Source organism: Camelus dromedarius, chromosome 21 (genome assembly GCF_036321535.1).
Source record: "Camelus dromedarius isolate mCamDro1 chromosome 21, mCamDro1.pat, whole genome shotgun sequence".
In the NCBI taxonomy this organism is placed as follows: Eukaryota; Metazoa; Chordata; class Mammalia; order Artiodactyla; family Camelidae; genus Camelus; species Camelus dromedarius.
Window position 1 is genome coordinate 18,540,812 of NC_087456.1, and position 17,302 is coordinate 18,558,113.

At 38.6% G+C, this 17,302-nt stretch overlaps 1 protein-coding gene across 1 annotated transcript in view; it reads left to right on the forward strand.

The window, feature by feature from the left end:
• CATSPERE (catsper channel auxiliary subunit epsilon) overlaps nucleotides 1-17,302 on the forward strand; it is a 98,636-nt gene that overhangs the window by 67,341 nt on the left and 13,993 nt on the right. Inside the window, exons 13-18 of the mRNA XM_031438504.2 lie at nucleotides 2,689-2,741; nucleotides 4,745-4,795; nucleotides 5,182-5,215; nucleotides 5,284-5,363; nucleotides 10,573-10,672; nucleotides 15,885-15,971. Of these exons, the coding sequence (XP_031294364.1) occupies nucleotides 2,689-2,741; nucleotides 4,745-4,795; nucleotides 5,182-5,215; nucleotides 5,284-5,363; nucleotides 10,573-10,672; nucleotides 15,885-15,971 (405 nt within the window). The remainder of the gene's footprint in view (nucleotides 1-2,688; nucleotides 2,742-4,744; nucleotides 4,796-5,181; nucleotides 5,216-5,283; nucleotides 5,364-10,572; nucleotides 10,673-15,884; nucleotides 15,972-17,302) is intronic.

Here is a 17,302-nt window from a genome sequence, read left to right on the forward strand (position 1 = left end):
GAGGGGTGCCTCCTCCCTTTGCTCCTTCTCAGCCCAACTAATAATCAATAAACATATATTGAGCACCCACTACACAGCAGTCATAGCACAATGAGGAATCCCTACATGAAGAACTCAGAGTTAAATGAAACACAGTGCCTGCTCTTCGAGACGCCAGCACAAGGAACCTGTTCCTACCAGGACAAGGTTCCATGAATTTAGAGGAAGCCTTGAATTGAGGCAGATGTGATCCACCCTTGAGCTCTGCTGACACATACTGCTTCCCCAGGAAACTGCCTGCAGATGCGTACCCACCATTCCCCCGTCTACCTACCATGCTGCCTTCCCAGCTTAATCTGCCGAGGAAGCAAAGATGAGACCTCGCAAGTTCCTGGCCCAGCCTCGGTCTGTGTGTTCCATCTTCAGCTCCTCAACAGCTCCACCCTATTCCATACACGATGCCTTCCTGAAGCATGTGCTTTCCTCCAACCTTTCCTCTGTCTAATTTATAGATTTGTTAGGGATCCTTATTCACCCTTTCCTGCCCAGCCCAGGCATTACAAAAGCAGGTTAATCTAACCTGAGTTCAAATCCAAGCTCTACCACCTGCAGGCTTCGAAAAGCTACTAAACACTCTAAATTTCAGCTGCCTCATTGGTAAAAGAGGAAATATAGAATCTACCTTGCAGTATTTATCTACTTTGCTGAGAGCATTAAATGAGATAATTTTTGTTAAGTGCCCAGAAGAGTACCTACCACAGAGTAATCATCTAATATTCCTGGTTCCTTCCTTGGCACACCCCAAGACAGGGACAGTTCAAATCCAGCCACCATGCATGCCACTGCAGGTAGTCTGTATTGACCCACCCGCTGAAACAGAATGGAGAAATATGTCATACATAGCCCTTTGGTCAACAGGAAAATGTGGCCTTGTGGAGGTAGGTCCTCCAGCTAGCCAGGAAAATAAAAACATGTACGCAACTACAAGGTGTGCCCTCAACCACAGGGACCCTTCTTTGTGCTGGTAAGCAAGTTGTCAATCTCCCAGATAAATTTATTACAGAGGCATAGGGCCCACAGACTTCTCTAGTTGCATGACGTTAGGCCCTTGCTAAACGTGCTGGAGCAAACGGACCATGGTCTGAACCATCTGAACAGGAATCTGCCATCTTTGTCACTTAGTCCTCCTATCTTCAGCAGAGGCAGCTCCAACAGGGCTGCATCTCGGTTTTTAACCATACACCAAGAAGCAGAACGCAGTGAGGCCACCCTAGTAAGCCAGTCCCCAGAGGGCCTTAGTAATTCCTTCCAAGACGAATTTCCCCAGGGAGAGAGGACTACACTTTGTCTAATGCGTTGTCTATCAATATTTCTGTGTTGAAGGCCTTTAGAATTCCTTCCTCAGTTCAGTTGTTCCGTCCAGTTAGAGAGAATGGCTGTGTCTGATTCTGAGCTAAGGAAGGTGCAGTTCTGCCCTGTCTCTCCACTTAAGAGAAGAACATTAAATAAAGAAAACCGGTACACTCATTATTATCCTTTGGGCTATATGTCCAAATCTCTCTAATTAGATGTCCAGTCCTAGGGAACATGTGTCAGCCCTCCAGCAGTGAATAAAAAAAGGATTATTCCTGCTTCCCACATCCTGTGCCCATGCTCCTGTTCAAGAGCCACCTGCAGGTCAACTCGTATTTTTAATCCTAGTCATGGCTGTTGATTCTGAGGGATGATTTTTGTGAACTAGGACCCAGAAAAGAAGTGATGTTACAAATAAGATCATCAAGTGATGATCTAACTATGAAAAATTTGAGGACCTCAGCCAACCATGTACGTTATACGGAAAATTTAGTAAAGAAAAAGGGCAGACCCATTTCTCTGAACATATTTGATGGGAAAAGATTTAATGACAATGGACAGCAAGGACTGTGGGTAGAATTGTTGAGATAACAAATCAGGTCCTATGGGTGAGATCAGGTGGTTCAAGAAATAAGATTCATGGACTCCTGCTGTAGAACATCCCTTGCAAATGAAGCCTGAAAGGTTTTGGTTTCGCAGGTGCAACTCTTTAAATCCATCAAGCTTGGCTGGACATCATTCTTTATCCCCACCCTCCTGATCCCCAAGTCCTTCTTTAGGGTAAGGAGTATTAGGGATTTTTCTTTAGATTTGCCTTGTGGAAATATGCAACATACAGGACATATTTAAGACAGAATGCAAGTGTCTAGATCTCACTTAGAAAGCCTTGGGTGGGGCTGGGGGTGGGCAGGGTAGACAGCAGTGAGTAAAGTGTCCTGGAGCCAGGTAGAAATAGAAGTAGCCTATCTCAGAGGAAGGACCAGGACTCTGGTTAAAAAGAAGTCAAATTAATAGATATAGAAAACTGCCAGGGGAGTCAGGTGCAAGCTGGAACCACAGAGTTGACAGTCCTGATCACAGAGGTGCTGGTGAAAGATAAGACCAGATCAGGTCTCAGAGATACTGATGTAAGAGAGCAGAGACCCAACCTTCGGGCCTTGAGAGCAGTAAGGGTGTAAAGAAGCAAAGAAAGAGAAAAAGTGATCAAAGAAGGAGGAAAACACAAAGTAGTACAACAGAACCCTACATTTAAAGGATTATTTCAAGTCTAAAATGTAATTGCCCTTGGCTGTAGTAATATTTTAGATCATGTGACTCGGAACTGCTGAACTCATCACCTAAATTACTTTACTTTAGGTGTTCCAAATAGCTGTGGGCTGTGATGCTAAAAAATTCATCGCTGTCAAAGGGCAAGTATATTTGCATTTGACCTGTCTTACTCTTCACGTTTTAAAACAAATGGTGAACTAAATGGTAATTACTAGCAATAATATTAGCCTAATGACTAACATGTCATAATGAAATCCATTATGAATTGACAATTTGTCCAAACCAGATTTGTTTGAACTTTTTGCCAAGTCAAATATTACATTTGAATCGTACTAAAAGAGAAAAAGATTTCACCTCTTTCTCTATTACCAGCATTTTTCTCTATCTTTCCCTTTCATTCGCCAGTTTCCATCTTTCAAATCACCTCTCTTAGCTCTGCAGTCTACAACTCATTTCCAGAGAAATGAGAGGGAGAAACACTTAACCTCTGTTGTCCATCCAACTCAAACCAGCTATAATTTCATTTCTGTCAGAGAACTGCTTATAACCACATGAGAGAAGCCTCAGTTTCCTACACCTTTTTCTATGGGAAAATTTTTTAGAGCAAACCTAACAGAACCACCCGTGTTTTCTCCAGAGAAACCCGAGGTATGACTTTTATTGATCTTACTATGGTTCACAATGACGCACCCTGGATCTTGTGTCATCCATAGCCCTTTCTTATCCGTGGGAGAAAGTCAAGGTCAGCATTCACAAAACCAATTGAGGTGGAATATACAGTGGAGGTAGCAATGTATCAGTCAGGGTGACTGACTCTTATCTGAGCCTATTTATGAAGTGTCTTGCTCTCATCCAAAACAAAGGTCTATTCATTTGTCATTCTAATAATCTTTTGAGTACTGAATTATTATAACCAGTTGCCAGATAAGTAAATATTCCCATCTCATTCAGCCAGGTATTTGCATTTCCTGTTAAGTCCTCTTCCAGAAAACACAAAGGCTAACTGATTTATACAGCCTATAGCATCCTGTTTCTGGGATGGTATACATCGTTGCTCCTTAGAGTATGTTCTATGGGCCAGCACTGACATCACCTGGGAACTTACAGAATCTCAGCCCTCACCTCATACCTGCTGAGTCAGAATCCCTATTTTAACAAAATTTCTAAGATTAGTAGGGACGTTAAAATTTGAGAATACGTGCTCTAAGAAAGATGTTACCAAAATCAATTCCCAGTACCCCTGCATGCAGTATCACTGCATGAAGACGTCCTTCTTCAGTGAGAGGCAAAGCCACTGGAATCAATTTCTGGGAGGGTTTAGAGAGCAACTGTCAAACTAGGTTACTTATCAGGATCACTTGGACAGCGTGTTTGAAAACACAGATTTCAGGACCTTATTCCAGGCCTCTTAGTCAACGACTCCCTGCTCTGGGAACCTAAAAATGACCCTAATATCTTGGATTCAGGCTGTGGTGGGCCTGAGGTTTTCATAGTCGGCAAAGGAAGCCTATGCACTTTGACAGGAGAGTTGTCAGTGAAGGAGGGCATCTCTTGGGGTCTCATTTGAGTTCGGGGTAGGAAACGGTCCAGACTTCCAATATCTATATAAACACAGTGATGACTAGAGTTCCTTCTGAGTTACACTGAAAGCAGCCAGCAAAAAAAAACAGTCAAAGGAATAATTTAACTTATTAAAAACTCTTATTATTTTTATAGACCATGATAGCCTTACATCTGCACGAACCCTAACTAGAAATTATGTGACTCTTTAAAGTATATCCTTATGTGCACAACTGAGTCTCTAGTAACAATTAGAACTCTGTTTTTTAAAAAAAAATTATGAGAAATGAAACCATTCAAAGAAATTCACCTTTACTTTGATAGATTTTCTACAGATTTCTCATATGTATCAAATATAAGAGATACGTTAGATTTCAAATTCTGGTGTCTTCACAAACATTTGTGAAGCTGATTTTTAAAAACAGAAATGCTAGGGCCACATACCAACCCCCAAGATTCTAATTCATTAAGTGATGATTCTGTGCTACTTTCAAGTTTGAGAATCACTGAGTTAAATAATTAAATGTTTGTGTTAGTAAATAAGGAATGATGATGTTACAACTCCATTATGTTTTTTTAATAGATTTCATAAAAAAGAATGTCGTCATCATGATTTTTATTACCGTATTGAAAAGTAAGAAATATTTTTAACATAAGCATTGAGTTTTATATTAATGTATCAATAATTTAGAATCAGAATTTATTCCTATTAGCATCAGTCTTTTCTACTCTATGCATTTGTTACAAATTTACATCTAAGCACTGCTTTTGCTACATTTCACAACTTTTGACAAGTTGTGTTTTCATTTTCATTTAGTTGAATATATTTCTAAATTTCTCTTAAGATTTCTTCTTTGATCCATGTGCTATTAGAAGCATGTTGTTTAATCTGCACATATTTTAAGAGTATTTTGTAATTATCTGTTTGACTTTTGTGATACCTCTTTACCCAAAGTAATGGTTTTAATTTTTAAGTTTAAGAAAAGGAAAGATACTAAGTAGTGCAAATGTCTTTTACAGGACATATCTGAGGGATCGACCATCTAAACACTTGGTAAGAAAACTATAATTTTGTCAACCAGCCAAATATAGAAAATAACTAAAGCATTTTTCCTCTTCTAGAGAGTAAAATATGATTGGGAAAAATATGGCTGCCCACTGAGACTTAATTTCAAAGAAAAGTTTCGCCCTTTACTTCAATTGTAAGTATATTCTCACTAAAAATTTTAACTTCCTTTGAAAACTTCAAAATAAAAGTATGAAAAGGAGCCTCATAGAAAACAAACTTATGGTTACCAGTGGGGTGAGGGGGTGGGAAGGGATAAATTTGGGAGTTTGAGATTTGCAAATTTTAGCCACTATAGATAAAAATAGATTTTTAAAAACCAAGTTTCTTCTGTATAGCACAGGGTACTATATTCAATATCTTGTAGTAACCTTTAATGAAAAAGAATATGAAAATGAATGCATGTACATGCATGACTGGACATTGTGCTGTGCGCCAGAAATTGACACAGTGTAACTGACTGTATTTCAATTTTAAAAAATATTTTTTAAATAAAAAATAAATATTTGCTGAATCAACTCATGAACTCCATGGCTTCCCTAAATGGGAAAAAATTTAATAGCATCAACGGTAATATAAAATAGAGAATAAAAGATAGGTTGCAGGGAGAAGATGATTAGTTGAGTTCTACATTCCTGAATTTGAGAAGTCTGTGTGACAGCCAGAGGGAAACGTTCAATAAAACGTTCACGGAAGCATCTGAAGTTCATGTAAACTGTCTGAGACAGAGATATGTATTTAGAAGTCAATAGAAATTTTGTGATATTAAGAATAGTTGTGACTGATCATAAAGAACTGTTGAAGTACCTAGAAGGTCCAACTGCACCCCTCTTCCCTGACCAAATCCTGAGTGAACTGAATAACAGGAGTCAGAAGATGAAAATTATTACTTATTACTCACAAAAAATATATTGAGAAATAGAGCTTACATTTGCAGAAAGTGAACCTCCTGCTCCTACAGCACTAAGACTACACCTTACAGGGTTAAGAAGAATGATGTCCCCAGTCACTGGTATAGATCCACTGTTGGCCTCTCCTCCTGGGGGTCATTTAAATGTATAACATAAAGGAGCAAAGACGACATGTTATCCTAAATATTCGCTCCTAAATTCACTCCTAAGAAGAAAAATGCAGAAGCTGAGCCAAGCATGTCTAGCTTATTCTTTTCTAACTTATCAATCATTTAAGTCAACCCATCTCCCAAGGTGCAGAGTGAATAGGAACACAGATGTAGACCAAGAGCGTTATATTCAATGAGCGCCCTCCATGTAAAAGGAAGTCTCAAAAGTAGTATTTCCTTTTAACAGTAATATGGAAAAAGAGAAGAGTTATGAGCCAAAAAATTAACTCTACCAAAAAACAACAACAACAAAAAAAACAAAAAACAATATTCGAGGGTGGGCTGAAGAAAAGGAGACTAGAAATAAGACCCCAAAGAAAACATTCAGAGAAATACAAAGATGACACAGATCATATGGAACTGTGGAAGGAAAATGGAATTTGCAAGAAAAAAAAAAGAATAAAATTCTCGTGTTCTTCTGCATATTTGAAATATTTCCTAATAAAATAAAATAAACTATTAGGAGCAAGTTCCATGAAGAAGATTGGGGAAGTAGGATCAAAGGCCCAGGCAGCAAGGCTAAAAGGGGGACAGTTCATCCCCTGGTCCTCTGAGACTTGGAAGGAAGGAGCAAAAATGGACATGGAAAGTGACTGGTTTGGGAATAGGAATGTAGGAGTGTCATGTCTGAAAGCCTCGCTTTACTTACATGAAGTAGGAAGGAGAGCCATCTGTAAACCAAGAAGAGGGACACTGAAGAGGGGCTTTCGGGAGAATGTCAAAGGTCACAGGGTAATATGGCTGGCTAAGGGCCAGTAACAAGGTGACTGGACACCACCACAGGCACAGCTGGGGTGAGATACCATGAGTGAGTCCAGTCCTCACAGAGGCTGAATGTCTGAAGTAGCACGTGCACAGAGGAAGAAGGCATAGGGAACCAAGTTTTGGATTAGACATTGGATGCAAGGGCAAGAACAACTGAGTGCATCTTGGATGCTGGTGAGAGAGGGGTCAGGTGACCGACCATGAGACTGAGCTGAGCGGGGAAGCCAGAGAGGCTGGAAAGGCACTACTGTGTAGCAGGAAAGCAGAGAGCAATCAGGGGACTGGAAGTTTCTGTGAGGTCAAGGGGCAGGTGAGAGGATGTGAAGGATGGGAGAGGCTGGGGTCAGGAAGCGGACTGCTGGGGCAGCACTGCTTTCAAGTACTGTGGCAACACTTTTTTTTCTGGGGGCAACTTCTTATATCTCTGCTACTAGGAATCACTTGATAAAGCTTGTTGCCTCCAGTTCTCCTAAGATAATCAACTGAATATTTGAGACTAACTACAGAGGGACAGTCAGATCAATAAGGCTCAGTGTCCAGTTCAACTGAATTACAGCAATACATAGTTGACAGCTTGGTATTCAATTAGGTATTTATCAGAGGTAAATTTGAGTGCTAATTAATTAAGCTTTGAGAAACAGGCAGTCAGAGGAGGTCACTGGGAAATAGGCCTCTAGATTACAATAAATGCCTTACCTTTAAAGAGAATGGCTCAGGAATAAGGCTAGGCAGAATTTTACAGATAAAATAATAGATTCACCATCAAACACTAATTAAGAAGGAAGCAAGTCCTGAGAGTATGATCCAGCTGGGAATATGCCACCCCTGCTGCCTCTCTGCCTTCACATTCCCCATGACAACCCATCCCAAACTAGAACTTGGTGCTAGAGAAGCAACCCAGAGGAAATACTGGGACACGACTGCACTACCATGATGCAGGAGGTTCAGGAACAGGTACTCCGGGTGATTTAGGGGTACTCATTATTTGTTTTAATTAGATATGATAAGACACAGACATGGAAATGACTGTCATGAAGGAAGAAGTTTATTATACCTAACGATCCCAAAAAACAGGAGACACAGCATACCACGTAGGGCCTCCCACGGAAGCACCAGGGTCTGTCAGGAGGCAGAGGGAGTGAGGGGAAAACAGAAGCAAGAGCCGTTATTGTGTTTTCTGTGGGAAGGAATGGATAAGACAGGGTGAGCAGGTTTAGGGGTGGCTATTTTGAGTAACTTCAGCGGACTCTGGGCATAAGTGCTATCCCTACTTATCTAGTATCTGATCTTGGGGTGATTGGGGCAGGTGAATAGTGGCCCAGAGTGTAACAACCTATAAAGGAGGTGGCTGGAGGTATGGGCTCTGGATTGGTTGGTTTGCATATGAAAGGCATTCTTGGGAGAGTTATTTACGATCTCTAAGAATTAATTAACCCTGGGAGTCCCTCCAAGGTAAGCAAGACCCCCGATATTAAAGCATCACCATGCAGAAAGTAAGAGACATGGTTAATACAGTGGGCTATCTGGAGTGACCACACAGGATTGAAATCATATGTGTCCAATGGATCAACAGAGAAGTGTCTCCTTCCCAGTTCCAAAAGTGGAACTGCCAGAGTGGAGAAGTTACTGCATTTTGTAACTTCTCTTGTAATTTGTAACAGTCATGATTCTCTCAGGTTCAATTAGTATTATACCTCACATTAATAAACTTTAATGAAAATAAGCCATACTTACACAGGCAGTGTTTTTGTCCCATATTCTCAATGAAGTAAATGTAACATCAAAGATCATTATAAAACCCCCTAAGTATGGGTCATGCCATTTATCCTTATTGCCACTAGATGGTACTGTAGTTTATTGCTTTTAGGAGTGTCCAAAGAAGCCAGCTCAGAGTTCAATTAAGATCTTTTTTATTTAAATAAAACATACGGCTTTACAACTAGTTTTTAATAATTCAAGATGCAATAAAATACGCGGCACCTTCCAAAGCTCCTAGAATCAGAGCTTTGCTAAAGCCCGACCTAAATCTCTGAAACTGTATAGAAAAGTGTGTGTGTTTCCACACACGTATGCCCTTTCCTGTGGGGAGGGTCCAGCACTCTCACTAGAATTGAGTTCTCTACAACCCCCTTCTCTTGCCAAGAAAGAAGTTGAGCACCACTGCTCCAACCCCTCCATAATCACACCTGAGTTCATCTCTATGATTCCTAAAAACTATAAGATAGAAATAAAACAGCTTCTCAGGTACCACTTTCTGGCATTTAAAAATGTTTTCTTCTCAACTTCTGAGAATGGGACAAAAACTGTCTTTTATAACCAGGGGTAGACAGTAGCGAGTTACACCTGACCCAGAAAGCCAAAAAGAATGACTGCAAAGTCAGGCAGCAATCTGGGCAGTGAGCAAGGGGACACTGTCAAGGATCTGCCAGTTTTCATGAATTGACACAGGGATGTGAAGCAAGAAAATATATCAGACGATGAGGCAACCCGGGCCAAGGTCCTAAGTGAAATTCCCATCCAAGGGGTATGAGGGACAATTTCATTCAGAAATATGGGCAATAACTGATGGAGAAGGCAGGCACGTACCCATTTTTAAAACGAGCTCTGGTACGCAAAGGTACAACTTTACCAGTAACTGACGTTAGCTTTGGTCTCAAGCCCCTATTTTCACGCGGTAGCAGGAAAAAAAAATCTTAACAATTTGAAGTAACATATCTCTTTTAAAACTCACTGCTTTCGGGGTAAATAAGCTCAGGGAGGCTTATGTCTCCAGTCCCAGCATCAGGGGAGTGGGCACCCTGTCATGCTGGACTGTCTGCTGGTGTCTGCTGTTGACATCGCATGTTCTCTGAGCACAGGCTGTGCAGGACTGCAGCTCCAGGGAGCTTGTGACTACTTCTGCTTCTCAAGCCCACCTCAACTCTTACTAACACAGCCACATTTTCCAGCCGGTGCCTCCAGGGAGATCTGCAGCATCTCAGTTCTAATCACAGTAATTCTGTGGTTTAGTTTTCTGGTACATAATAGGCACCTAACGAATATTTGTTGATTAAGTTGACACCAAGGAATCCTTGTTTTGCCCTTCCCACACTCATCACTCACTTCTGTCTTTCTCCCTGCTACCAGCCAGGACAGCAGGGCCTCACCAACTCGTCACCTTATCAACATACAGTTCCTATCAAAGGGAAGAGAACTTATGGCTCCAACTGTTAAAAAAGTGAAAACTGTCTGCTTCATTACTATGAGGTTTATTCTGAGAGCTGAGGGAAACCTATACAGTAGGTACCATTATTTTTTTTAAAGATAAGAAAATCGAGGCTTCAAGAGTTCCAGTAACTTCCCCAGGGTCACAAAGCTCCTGAGGGATCAAGACAAGATTTAAATCTAAGCACATCTGTCTTAAAAGCTTGAGCTCTTAGCCCTTCTAAACTTTTTTGTGTGTGTTCACTGTCTCTTTCAGATACAATGACGAAAACTATGTTGAAGACGTTGAAGTAAATTTCATAGTGTGGGAAATACACGGCAGGGATGACTATAGCTTTAACAACACTATGAAGAAGGTATGACATTTGGAGATTTAAATAGAATTTAGCATGCAATTAGACATGTCTTTCTGTTTTTAAACCTATATATATAAGTTATCTAAGGAAAATAGAACCAGTCAGCTTTGGGTAAAAAAAAAAACCCATATTATCCCTATATGAAATTCTGCGACTACTAAAATTCACTTATGAAAAAAAAACCACTATCATATAAAACAGACTTAAAGGTGTCAGAAACAATGATGTTTCTGGTAGGATGATGCAATTATTAATGAAATTTTTATTTTCTCTCCATATTGTATTTCATGTTTGGTTATTTATGGGTCTGCCTTTGACTTTCAGACATTCACCACATTTGTGCTAAATCAAATGGACACCCTCTAGGCTTTATCTCACTTGACTTCTTTGCATCATTTGACCCACTGAACTTGGCTTCACTGTCCCCACACTCTCCTGGTTCTCCTTCATCCTCCACGACCAGTCAACCTCAGCCTCCACGGTGACCCGCTCCGTCTGCCCATACACTGCAGGCCAGAAAGGTCCTGGCACTCCCAATCACCACACTTCACTCCTGCCTCTGCTCCGTGGGGCCTTCTGCCCTTGAGGGCCCCCATCATGATGGACCCTGTCTAGAAGTTACCAGCATTGGTTCCTGAGGTTCCCCAGAGGTCTCAAACAAAATGAGGGACAACTCCTTCCAAAGCAACTTTCTCATATATCAGAGACCTTAATTCTCCAAGAAGTATAACCCACCAGGGTGGCAGCCAGGAGACTCAAGTTCCACCTGCTACCTGCCTCCACACTACTACAAGAACTAAGTGTCTTTCCATTATGTGAGCAGACAAATCCATGCCATCACACATTTCTCATGTGCTTGTTCTGCACTCCATATGTAAATCCTTCTGGTCTACTTCCTCCCCACAGTCTCATCCCTGGACTATTCTATCCTTCTTGTACCTTGGCTCAGACTCCCATTACCCTTCACCTTCTCAGACTTTCCCAATATACCTTAAGGTTAAATGCCTTAGATCCTTCTTCAATAAACATTCTTCGGAGAATACAGTTTTCCCCATTTTCCTATCAAACCAAGGGGACTCCTTCTCCTACCCCATATACTTAAGGATGAACTGTGCAATTTAAGTTCTTCCTAATCCACAGTATCATTTCCAGATCATTATCTCTTCACTCAAAGTCAAATCCCATTAGTTTGAGGCTCCTGTGATCCAGCTGTCATCTACCCCATCCCTACTCGTTGCTGTCATATACTCAGTTACTTGATGATGTCTCCCTATGCCCTGAAAACAATTAGAGTTGACTCCTGAATTCTGCCAGCCGTCAGGTAGGGTTCTTGCTGGAAGAAGCTTTCTAAACAGAGACTGTATTTCCCAGCCTCATTTGCAACTAAGTGGGGCCACGTGACTGATTCTTGTCACTGGAGTATAAGCAGAAGTCTTCCGTGTCCAGGATGAAGTGTTGAAGAATGTCCCATGAAATCCCGTGCCCCCCACCTTCCTTCACATGTCTGTATGTTACAGCAACAATGAAAGATGGAGTAGAGGAGAGCTGGATGAAGGGGGTCCAGTCAGGGGACTTCAAGGAGCCACTAGATAAAGAAAAGTCTGAGTTCTTAATTCACTTCTTTCAGGAGAGCCATCCAGAGGAACCATCTAACCAGGGACTCTGCATTGGACTATGTGTAAAAGAATTAAATTTTAAATACATAAAGCCCCTGAGAATTGGGGTTATTATAGCAGTAAAGCAAAAGCTACCTTGACCAATATTGCTCCCTCTGTTAAAATCACATTTAAATGCAAACATTTCAGTCTCTGACCTCCCCTCCAGTTCGTTAGCTCTCTCGTTCCCACTCCTCCTCTGCTTCTTACTTTTTCTCACACAATCTAGATATCCACTATATTGAGCCCCCTGCTTTCTCCCTCTTTACTCCCTCTCTACATTTTTCTTCCCTTCATCTCCTCTCTAAATTGAGCTCCATTGTTCTGTCCTTCAGCTATTGTCTTGCCAATATCTCTATGTCACTTCCCCGGTATTGTTCCTGTTCACTGTCATAAAAACTTTAAACATCAATCTTTCTGCCTTATCTATGCCTATATCTGAGCTGCTGATCACTTCTAGGAAAAAAAATTTTAATTGCAATAACTGGAATTAGGAACTCAACTATTGGGAATGATGACAGAGCAGTCAGAAGGAAATACCCAGAATTACACACAGAGAGATAAACTGATTTAAAATATAGAAAAGAACATGAAAGAGATTTAGTGCTAAGATCTAAGAACTGGAGTCCTAAAAAGGGAGAAGACGGAGTGTTTGCCAGAAGCAATATTTTCCAAAACTGGTGAAGGACGCCAAGGCACAGAGAAAGTAATCTGAACCCAGAAACATCTCAGAAAAATTTCTAAAATCAAAAACAAAGAGAAAAATCTTTAAAGTAGCCAGAACAAAAAAGCTAAGTTACCTTCAAAACAAAACAAAAAAAGCTGATTTCTCAATAGAAATAAAAAACAGAAAATTTTGAACAAAAATATCTTTAAGTTACTGAAAGAAAATAATTTCCAAACCTAGAATTCCAAATTTAGTGGAAATAGCCTTTAAAAAATGAATGTCAACAAAAGATAATGCCTTAAAAGATACATGAAATTAAAAGAAAAAAACTTTCAAGTAAAAAAGAAATGAAGAACAAAATAAAAATGATTTGAGAGAAAGTAACAAATACTGAGGATAGGTAAAGATCTAATCAATGGAAAAATGGAATTCCTGAAAAAGAAAACCAAAGCAAAAGAACAAAACCAATACTAATAATTCCACAAAACATCTCCCTCCCCACTGAGAAAAAATATTTGACACTTCTTTTTGAAAGAGCATGCCATACACTTAAGAATGCCGAATCAGAAAGCCAACCCATGTGGGCATCTAGGCAAAAAAAGCAAGTAGCCTACAAGGAAAATTAAATTATCATCACACAATATATAGCAATGCTTTATGCCAGGAGAAAATAGAGCAAAATATTTAAAATACTAAAGGAAAAAACGAGCCAAGGATTTTATACCCAGCAAAACTCATTACACTATAAATGGCACAAACTGCTATCAATATATGAAAAGCTCAGATAATATTGTTCCCATGAGCCCTTCCAAAGTAACTTACTAAGTAATAAGCTTCAGAAAACCAAAATTACTAAAAAGATATCAATATAAGAACTACGGGGAAGCATTATAATATAGTTCAGAGTTACTTACAGGGTTAAATGGCTTAGAGTATAATATATAATGGGAGTATTTATTCTCTAATAACGTAGATATAGTATAGAGAGGAGAATGTGAAGAAGGGAAAAATGTAACTGCTTTCAGTAATCATGACAGTGGTGGTAACATTCGTATTGTTATTCTGAAGCTATGAGGTGTGTAATGTGAGATAGTCCAATATTATCATTCCTCACCAAGTGTAAAAGCAAGAAGATACGTATATAAGACAGGAGAACTTAGACAAAAATCCTGAACTTGAATAGGACTTAATATAAATCCCTGAGGTACTGGATACTGATCTGGATATAAATATAGTATTCAAATAGAGAGGTAGATAAAATTTTCCTGCTCTGTCCATCGAAATCCCTAGAAACATAGCTAATCAGTAGCCATTAAGTATCCTTAGTATTCAGATTGCTTTTTTGAAATACCATTTCCCCCTAACAGTACTGGGGATTCTTAGGTAAATGGCTGATTCCGAGCCTGGAGGAAGAAATATCTGAGATGAGCCTGGAACAGTCTGGCATACCCAACAGCAAGGAAGTATCAGAGACTGCTAAGGTCAGGTACAAGTAGTCAGAGATCAGCATCAACAGGTTCCCACTGGCCAAAGATGGGATAATTTGAGCTTCATGGAGGATAATTATTGCAATGGGTTAAAACTCATTAAATATATTAAACCTATGAATTCACAATGATTCTTCTAAATCTAATCTTTGTAGAATGATAGGAAGCTAATTATTTATTTTAAAAACTGGTGAATAAAGAAAAAGAAACAATTTATCCTATTTTCCTCAAATGAACTATACCACTGAGTAACCACATAGTACGTGAGCGGAAGCATCTCTTTACAAAATTAACCCAGTTGACAAATGAAAAAAACAGAATTATAATATCACCATTTTACAGCCCAAATAATAGAGGTTATTATAAACAAATTTATAACAACAAATTTGGCAGTGGACAAATGGATAAAATGGACAAATGCCTTGAAAAATACACCAAAATTTCTTGTACTCTAAGAAAAGAAAGGAAAACTCTAATCCCAGGTGGCTTTCCTAACAAAGTCACCAAATATTTAAGAAAAATTTAACTTGAGCCTTATAAAAACTCTTTCAGAGTATTGGGGTGGTGGGAAGCACTTTTAACTCACTTTGTGAATCCAGGAGGACCTGATGATGACCTTAAAAGAAAATAGAATTATGAGCCAATCTCACTCATGACCATAGATACAAAACACCTAAACATAATACTAGCAAATCAAATGCAGCAACATATTAAAAAATTACATATCCAGACCACATTTTGTCTATTTCATAAACGAAGAGTTTGAAATCATTTGAAAATCAGAGTAGCCTACTATAATAACAGAATAAAAAAGAAAAGGCGTAAGATTATTGCAATAGGTGGTTGATGAAGTCATTTAGTTAAAAATTTATCATCCACATATAACATTATTTTAAAAATAAATCTTAGAAAATTATGGTAACTTCCTTAGGCTAATAAAATGTTGATACAAAAAAACCTGTAGGAAACATCATACTTAATGAAAATTTGAAAGCCTTTCCTCTGAAATCAGGAATGAAACCAGGAGGCCTGTTTTCACCATTTCTATACAACATTGTTCCCAAGCTTTATAACAAGGTAAACAATAAATAATAAAAAATAAATTAAAAATATAAGAATTGGAAAGGAAGAAATAAAACTCATTCACAGATAACGTGACTGTTCATTTGAAACAGTTAAAATTAATAAGGGAGTTTAAGTTCTCTCTGTATAAGGTCAACATACAAAAGTCAACTGTTTTTCTGTATATCAGCAAACATTTAAATCATTAAAAATTTAGATATATAATTTTCGATGGCAGTAAAACATATTAAATACTTAGAAATAAATTTATATATAAACATATAATCTTTATATAAATGTATAAACCTTTATTATATATGTATAAAAAAAATTTTTGACAGAGTGGTTGTTTGAAAGAAGCTCAGACATGGAAATCAATGACTCAGCTTAACAAGCACCTCCCATTAGAAGAGGCCTGGGGACCAGAGGTAAGACATACATTACCATGCAAATTGGTTTTTTTTTTTTAACATTTTTTATTGATTTATAATCATTTTATAATGTGTCAAATTCCAGTGTAGAGCACAATTTTTCAGTTATATATGAACATATATATATTCATTGTCACAGTTTTTTCTCTGTGAGCTACCATAAGATCTTGTGTATATTTCCCTATGCTTTACAGTATAATCTTGTTTTATCTATTCTACAATTTTGAAATCCTGTCTATCCCTTCCCACCCTCCGGCCCCTTGGCAACCACAAGTTTTGCAAATTGTTTTTTTAAATAACTAATTTGGCATTTTAGTATTAAAGAAAGTTTGATGGAAATACTTTGGATTTAAATTTAATTTTGTAAATCAAATCCAATTTTTCTATTGGATTATACTATGATTTCTAAAATGCTTCATCTTAATTTCTGTTTGAGCTTCTGTTGCTCCTGTATTACTAACAATTTTATTTTAATTTTTCTGCTGAAAATCTATTTGCAGATTATTAAATATCTGACAAACATGTTAAAGCATCGAGAGTGAGTCTTTTTAAAGAATGCCTGAAGTTTCAATTCTTATATAACAAAAAGTTCATTTTTGAATGCCAGTTATCAATCCTATGCTGTTTTTTTTTAATTGAAGTATAGTCAGTTACAATGTGTCAATTTCTGGTGTACAGCATAATGTTTCAGTTATATATATACATACACATATATTCGTTTTCATATTTTTTCACTATAGGTTACTACAGTACTGTTTCCAACTGAATTTTCTTGAACTGAAATTAATTTATGTTATTTGGCAAATCAAATCACATCTCATGAATAAAAAGTGACATATAAGGTACCCCAGCCTGTGACATGAACACAGCATGTTGTATAGTAAGAATGTTATTTTGCTTCTACATCAGAATCTGTATGTGTCAAGACAGAGATATATGCAAACGATGTACACTATCCTCTGTATTCCCAACTCCAAAAAGTCCCTTTTCCATCTACCATTCCCTGTCTTCCCAGCAACAAAATCCTAGGAGCTTTACTCCCAACAATCCTTTGAACAATCCTTCCGCCCTGACATGGCCTTCCATGCTTTGATCCTACCACCCTCACCCCACCCCAAGTTCTCTTTTCCCTCTTTATCCAGCTAAATTCCATAGTCAATAATCATTTCACTTATTAACATGTACCCTTAATTCCTTCACCCGCCCTCACTTCTTTATATTTGTGTGGCCAAATCACAACCCTGGTTAAATTCAACTATCCACCTTAGCACCTGACCGTGGTCAGAGAAAAACATACCCATGCTGACTTGTTTCCCTTTCATTTCATG